This window comes from Tursiops truncatus, chromosome 3 (genome assembly GCF_011762595.2).
Source record: "Tursiops truncatus isolate mTurTru1 chromosome 3, mTurTru1.mat.Y, whole genome shotgun sequence".
NCBI classification, from domain to species: domain Eukaryota; kingdom Metazoa; phylum Chordata; class Mammalia; order Artiodactyla; family Delphinidae; genus Tursiops; species Tursiops truncatus.
Genome location: NC_047036.1, coordinates 113,041,469 through 113,049,418, shown reverse-complemented (window position 1 = coordinate 113,049,418; position 7,950 = coordinate 113,041,469). Strand labels below are relative to the sequence as shown.

The 7,950-nt window shown below is 50.7% G+C and overlaps 1 protein-coding gene across 1 annotated transcript; it reads left to right on the top strand.

Moving 5' to 3' along the window:
* The first annotated feature begins 46 nt into the window (after window positions 1-46).
* SMIM32 (small integral membrane protein 32) lies at window positions 47-1,790 on the top strand. The gene has a single exon (XM_033853200.2). It carries the CDS (start codon window positions 683-685, stop codon window positions 992-994), a length of 312 nt encoding a protein of 103 aa, XP_033709091.1. The 5' UTR covers window positions 47-682; the 3' UTR covers window positions 995-1,790.
* Window positions 1,791-7,950: the final 6,160 nt, after the last annotated feature.

The following is a 7,950-nucleotide window of genomic DNA, read 5'->3' as shown; positions in this document are numbered from 1 at the left end:
CCCGCCCCCCTCCAACCCCCCCACCCCCCGCCCTGGACCTGAGCGCGCGCGGGCCGCCTCAGAGCTCAGTCTCCAGCTCGAGACAGGAGCGCAGCAGCCGAAGCCAGCGGGGACAGGTTCTCCGCACACCCGGCATCTCAACAGGGACTCGAGGCTGCAGAATTGCTCTGAGACTCAGCGGCGGCAGCGCGGGAGGACGCGGAGGACTCCCTGTCTGCGCCCTCTGTGCACTCGGCTTCTGGCGGCGCCCAGCAGGGATCCCGAGCTGCGGCCACACTCACCACTCAGCTTTCGCCGCCGCTGTAGCCCAGGGGCGCCCCGGAGCCCGGAGCTCACCGGAGCTGGGGTCCGAGCTGAGAGGGCGGCCGTAAACCCGGGTCGCTGATTCGGGACCGCGGGTTGCGACGGCGAGAAACCCGAAAAGTCCGGGGGTCGCGGGCGCCGAGCCGTCCAGCTCCGAACCGTGGGGTCCACCACCCCACGGGGAGGGCAGCTGAGCGCGTCTGGCTACGGAGCGGCGGCGGCCCGGGGGCTCCGCGGTTCCGGCGACCCCGCAGGCACCTGGCTCACGGTCAGTCACCCGTAGCGGGAAGAGCAGGGCACGCCATGGAAGCGCGGGGCGGCGCCGGGCGGCGCAAAGCGAAGTGAGGCGGTCGGGCCGGGGTCGGCGGCCCCGCGGGCCATGTACGGCGACGTGTTCAACGCCACGGGCGGCCCCGAAGCGGCGGTAGGCGGCGCGCTGGCCCTGGCAACCACGGTCAAGGCGGAGGGCGCTTTGCCGCTGGAGCTAGCTACCGCGCGCGGGATGCGGGACGGCGCGGCCGCCAAGCCCGACCTGCCTACCTACCTGCTGCTCTTTTTCCTGCTGCTGCTCTCCGTGGCGCTCGTCGTCCTCTTCATCGGCTGCCAGCTGCGCCACTCGGCCTTCGCCGCGCTGCCCCACGACCGCTCGCTGCGGGACGCCCGCGCGCCCTGGAAGATGCGGCCGGTGTAGCGGCGGAGCCAGCCACGCCGGCAGGCGCCCGGTGCCGGTCTCGCCACCAGCAGTCGGTGTGAGCCAGGCAGGGTGCATCTGACGCCCCTGGGAACACTGCGCCCTGACCCCAACACCCTTCCCGCCCTCGAGCAGCACCCTGGGCGTCAAGGGAGTAGGAGGCGTTAGGAGGCTGTAGAAGGTCCCGATCCTCGTGGCCGCAGGGAACTAAGGTTCTGCTTCCCTGGAGGACTCTGTCTTCCCTGGAGGACTCTCTCTTCCCTGGACAGCGGGCCCAGCTGAAGGGGTGGGGGGGCGGGCAGGGGGTGCCTTCCTGCAAGACGGCGCTCCTGCCCGTACAAGGGAGCCTTTCTCGCCGCCCGCTGACTTCCCTACTTTGCATACGCAAGGGGCAGGCGCTGTGAGCGCGCAACTACCCTAGCGCGCAGCCAGCCCGGAGCTGCCTGTCCGGAGTCCCCGGCCCTGCAGCCGTCTTCTTACGGCTATTACCACCTCTCCCACTCTTTGCACCGAGAGTCCCACTAGGATCTGAGTGTGAACTCAGCCGGACTTGGGAATGATGGCTCTCGGAAGCTTCGTCCCCTGGGGAAGGAGGGGACTCGAGTTTCAATGGGTCCCGCCCGGGTCTGAGGACCCAGTTTCTCTGCCCGCACGCGCAAAGGGGGAGCCGGTCTAGAGGCGCAGGGTCCCACCTGCAGCACCCTGTGGTCAGGAAATAGTGTCCTCCATCTCCAGAGGCCGCATTTCTACAATAAAACCTCACCGAATTAGACCCAGTGCTGAGGACGCTCTGGTCATTGGTTGCGCCACTTGGGAAAGGGGGATAAAGGGCAGGGCGATCCTGAGCTGAGGCTGAGACCCAAGCGCAGCGCGCCTCCCACCTCCCTGTGGCCCAGGTCAGTTTTAATGATGCTTGCTCCTCTCCAGCTCCACCTTTCCCCAGGGTCAGTTACTTGCTCTGGCAAGTGTCTTCCGAGTGGGTCTCAAAGAGGAATTGCTGCCTCATCTGCTGAAAAAAAAAAATTCCCTCTAATAGGGCTCCATGGAGACCTTCCCTGTGGGGTGGTTCCTCCCACCTGGCATCCACTCCGTCGCTCTCAGAGCCTCTCTGGGCCTGAGCCCTTCCAGGAGCCTTTTCTGGACCAGAACCACCTGGTGAAGGAAGGGCCTGAGGGTCAGGCAATGGGGGCAGCTGCTCAGCACTTCTGCCCAAGGTAGACAGGGAAGGCCAGCTCTGGAAAACACAGCAGGAAAGCAATGGATGAATAAGCCCAGCTTGGAGGAGCAGATTTCAAAGAACCTGAGAGGGAATAGAAAGAATTGTGATAACCTTGACCATTTTCAAAGTTAATCTAATTCTAGGGAGAATTCTTTACGGTGGTTTAAAAGTTTCAGGAATCACCTGGCTCATTAGGACACCGGAGCTTAGAGAATGTTTGACTTAAAGGAGATTTGGTAGATTATCTAATCGAGTAGTTTTAAACCATTTAGGGGTCACTCCGATTTTGAGAATCTGAAGAATACTAAGGACGCCTGTCAGGCAAAATGCATACAGGCACACAGTGCTACAAACTTTTTGTGAGGGTTGACACTGAAACCCATCTAAGGACCCCAGCTGAGGCTGGGAAAAGACTTGCTACGGCTCCAGTCTCAGGCTAGGGCTCCTCACCACCACTCCTCCTCAGCCAGTGCCCAAGATCCCCTCCTGCTCCTATCCCATGAAGCAGCAGAGATGAGCAGCTGACAGTTCATCTTGGGCTTGATTACCCATGTCTTGGAGAGCTAACACCAACCAAGCCCTAATGGAGCTAATTCTATGATAACCTCACAGAACAGTTTGGTTTTTGGAAATGTAGCTAAACCTTTCTAGCCTATAGTAATGGTAACTCAGCTAATCCATGTGACCCTTGGTTGCAGAGAAGACAAAATGGAATAAATTTTAAGGAGGTATGAGAGCCCTGGCTGGCATAATGAAATCACACACTGCTGATATGCGGGACCCTCCAGCTTTAGTCTGGGGTCTGTGAGGGGTAAGAGACTAATGTAGAGATAGCGTATTCCGCCTCCACATCTCCCCATGGATAGATCTCAAGGCAGTATGCAGAGTGGTCAGAAGCACAAGCTCTGGAGTCTGTCTGGCTTTAAACCCCAGCTCCACTGCTCACTGGTTGTGTGACCTGTGCAAATTACTTAATCTATCCTAGCCTGTTTCCTTATCTGTGAAATGAGTATTATATCACCTAGCTCTACAGGGTTGAATGTCAAATGATATAATCAGTGTAACATGCTAGCACTCAAATATTAGCTGTTATTGTAACTGAGCCTTAGGCTTGAGGCAGCACTGCCGAAGGGAGAAGCTGACCCACAAACAGGATGTGCTCTCACCACAGCTCTACTGTGACCACAAAAAAATGCGGGGGTGGGGGGGATTATCAGTGGACTTCTGGCTTAGAGGTCATCTGAAGTTCCTGGACCAGAACCAGTTGAAGCCAGAGTGATCCAGGAGGTTCTTGGGATCCCGTAATACAACACTGTCCCAAGGCAGCAAGAGGTTAAGGCTAAAAAATGCTAAGATGGAGATAACTTGGAAACCATCTTTCTGATGTCTCTACAGGGTTTCAGTGGTCTTAGCCACCTCAGCCAAAGGTTTGCCCACTTCAAATGAACAGGTACTTCTGGAAGAAATTCCTAAGGAATTGCGCCGTGTAGATCTGGAATCTAGAAACCAAGCAGGGTCAGTATGAAGAACTGGACTAGAGTTCTGCTTTTTGCCAGGGCTGTGACCCTAAATAATTTCATTCTCATCTCTAGGCTAGTGTTAGACTAGTTGAGCAGTAATGGGTCCTTTGTCATGTGGGACCTAGACCCAGATTCTCCTCTGGAAAGGATGTAGCTGAGTTCATGTCTGTCTTCTGCTGATATGCAGGGTAAGTGGACTATAACGTGGTAACTGGACATTTAGATGGGTATCAGGAAGGTCGATCTATGCACACACATCCTCCTGCCTTTTGTTCTTCCACCAAGCCCATGATGTCTTGGAATTACCTTGGAAGGGCTGGGCCTGCAAGCTAAATTGAGGAATAGGACCTATGACACACGTTTTTGGGCTGCTCTTCCATAACCAGTCACTGGGGCAGGAGAGAGGGTTGAGAAGACATTTCCGATGGGGAGTAAGAGGGTGGGTAGGGTGGAAATTAGGGAAGTGGTTAAAGATGCCAGGAACCAGGAGAAGCAGCATAATGTAGAGACCAAGAGCCAGAGTCCTGGAGCCCGGTAACCTGACCTTGGCCATCCACTCCATGCCACGCTCATGCTTCTCGATTTCCGAAAACCTGCTTCCTCATCTGTAAAATGGAGACAATAACAGTACCTGGCTCACGGGATTTTCACCATTGTGGGAGACATTGGAGGTAAGGCGTTCAGCTCATGTTTGACATGTGGTAAGTGCTCGAATGTGAGCTATCCTTATTATTCGCCATCAGGGTGACCATTTCAAAAGTGTTTGCAGCAGCAAAAATAGCAACTGCTTTCCCTCAGTGACTAAAATTCATCACCTTTCCATATACATTAGACCTTCCTCCAGTCTTCTCCATCTCAGTAAACTGAGCCATCATCTGGTTGCCCAAAGTAAAAAGCACATGGTGGTCATCCTGACCCTGAACTCTTCTTCATCTTCCCATGTGCAGTCCATCCTAGACACCACTCTGCTCCATCTACTCCCCTCCATCTCCACCAACGTGACCTGAATTCAAAGCCCAGCATTCACTTCTGCCTCTCTCCAAAGCACGCGTCCGATCCCAATATCTGCCTCCAGCCCCAGCTTACACTCCAGTGGCTTCTCCTTGTTCTCAGGATTTAAAACAAAACTCTAACCTTGGCCTACAAGATGCAGCATCCTCTGGCCCCCACCAACCTCTCCAGCCTCATCCCCTCACACTCCTCTTGCACTCCAGGCTCAAGACACAGTGGCCCGTTGATCCCTAAAGCCTCTCTGCCTAAGCTGCTTGTCCCCCCTCCTTCATCCAGCTAATGCCTCCTCATCCCTCAGGTCTCTATCTCTTCCTCAAAATGGATCTGCCCGAGTTCTCAGAGGAGGTCAGTTACATTCATTCACAGCCGCCGATCAGGTCCCTTACCGCAGCCATCAAGTAACTGTGTTGTAGTTCGTGGCCTAACGTCTCCCCTCTACTGCCGTGTAAGCTGTAGGAGGTCAGGGACAGCATGTGCCTGCTCTGCTCACTGCTGCTTTCCTAAGGCCCAGCATAGCGTTAAGCACAAAATAGACACTGAATAAGTATTTGTTGACTGGAATATAATGGAAAGACAGCTAGGCGTTAAGGTAAACTCTTGCCTGTGGGTTCTTCATCCCAACACTTCACCTTTGATTTGCTGCCTTAAACTAAACTTGCATCAGATGAAATATTGAGTTGAACACTCCTCATTGATCAGGCCTCCAACTGGCCTGTTTCCTGGAGGTAGTAATCCACCAAGTTGTTAGCAACTGACATTTCTTGTCTCCATCTATGTAACACTTCAGTTATTATTGTATCCTGCAGAGACTAAAGAATGTGCAATTTAAAAGTCTGTACCTTTAGCTATTTCTGCTTGAATTACTCCTTTTCCTGCAGGGAAGCTGAGTTCTTTACCATGTCATTCATATGCTTTCTGAATTGCCTTGACTAAGAATCAACTAAATCACTACTTCACATACTGACTCCCTCACCTCTTCTTGGACTTTGATCAGAGATTTCCTTCTCAATGAGACCGTCTCTGGTTTCTGGATCTAAACCTTCAACCACCTTCCTTCTCCCACCCCTGACATTTCAAATCTTCCTTCTCCCACCCCTGACATTTCAAATCTTCCTTTCCTACTTTTTCTCCTTAGAACTTACCACTACCCTATATATTTTTTGTCTTATTTTGTCTCCATCAACCGGATTGAAGATGCTTGAGAGAAAGTATTTTTGTTTTATTCAGTTTTTCCTCAGCCTGACATCTAATAGGCCCTCAAATATCAGTTAAACAAATGAACAAACAACCTGATACTGCTCACGTAGGACCAGAAAAAAATCAAGATATTCGGAAAAACAGGAGTAGAGCCTGTTTTTTAAAGTCTTCTTGATTCTCCATTTCTGCCCCTCCTCCACCCTCCAAAATTCATCAAATAACCCTAACTAGATAGAGACTGAAACCACTAAACTATGTTATAGTTTCCCTTTCCATGAGGGCAGGAATGACTCCCTGCGACAGCTCTGCGGCCGAGCCTGGAGCCTGACTTGCAGTAAGCACGCAATAAAGGTCTGGTGAGAGTAAGTGAAGAAGCAAGTAAGGACTCACCAGGTTACAGCCTGACTGTTACAACAAAGTGCACTCCCCACCTCCAAGTTTCTTTTCCACATAACCTTCCAAGAGTAGCACAACTCTGTCGCCCTCATCCCTTGGCTCCCGTGTCCACCTTGAGGTGGCTACTCTAGTTCCTGCCATGCTATCTGCATTCTAGCCACAGGGAAGGGGGGAAAAAGCAAGAGGGCTCCTCTGTGGAGCATTATGCCAAAATGACACGTATCATTTCTGCTATTATGCCAATGATCATAGCTTAGTCGCATGACTGGCCACAGCTGAAAGGGAGGCTGGGAAATGTGGTATGCAGCTGGACAGAGGTGTTCAACGATTAAGGAGAGAAAATGGGTATGGCAAACGTCTAGCAGTTTATTAAACAGACAGTAAAAGGACAGCACCTTTCTTTTCATATGAAGATCATCTTTGCAGGCTCCCTGTTCATACATAACGAGTTTGTGCTTGCATTCATCATCTTCACCTTCACTGCCATCATTAACTTGGCCTAAACAAATTCTGTAAAATTCACAGAATTTTATGTAAAGAAAAGACAACCAAGGGATGTTTACCATTAATCTTAACTAATGTCTGCATAGCCCTTCAAACCCTCCTCTGCTTTCTCTCCCACCACAATCACACACGCACTCTCTTTAGCAAAATTAATCTTTTATTCTGAAGTACAAACACAGGTCACTGTTCTGTTTCTCAAAGGCACTGCATAGGGTGCCCCACCTGAATGCAATTAAAGGCCTGACCCTCAGGCACAACAGTTGGGGGTGATATTATGGAATCTAAACCAGGGCACTAAAATCTAACTACAGGGTTCTTAACACTGCCGCCCCTGCCCCTGTAAGCCATGAACTAAAAAGCACACTTTTTTTGTTGTTGTTGTTATTTTCTCTTGTCAAATACATCAAGGAAACTGTGCCCTTTCGATTCTCTGGGAAAATATTAAATGTCAACAGGTTAAAGCTCCAAGTTGCCTGTTAATTTTGTAGGTTCTCTAAGCAACAATCCAGGAGCCTGATAACTTTGGGGCAAAGGTCCAAAAGCTCAAAGAGAAAGAATAAATATGAACGTTCTTAGTTGAGTTTCCCCCTTTCTTCTCCTATGAGGTGGGTAATAAAGAGATCTAATAAAGTACTGAGCTCCAATCCATTCAATTAAGTATTGTCTTATTACATAGTTTAAAGCTAAATTCTAGTATAAAAAAATCATATCTGGTTTCAGTACTCTCATTCATTCAACAAATATTCGACTGCTTACAATATATCAAAAACTGTTCTAGCAGTGGGAACACATATCTGGCCACAGCTTACATTCCCATGAGATGACACAGTCTATAAACAGGGTAGAGAAATAAAACATGTAGGATGTTGGACGGTGATAAATGCTACGGAGAATGAAAAACTTTTTTTTCTTTCTCCTTCTTTTCCAAAGTCTTATTTTCCTTCTTTCTGAAAGCCTTCCCAGATTAATCCCAATTGGCTTCTTCTGTCACTTCAGCAGTCTCATTAAAATATCTGGAGAGCTAAGCTTGATGTAATATGTTTTGGAAAGGTCTGCCATTCAACAAAACAAGAGACAGCTCAGAGGACAATGCTCTCTTGGGGATACAG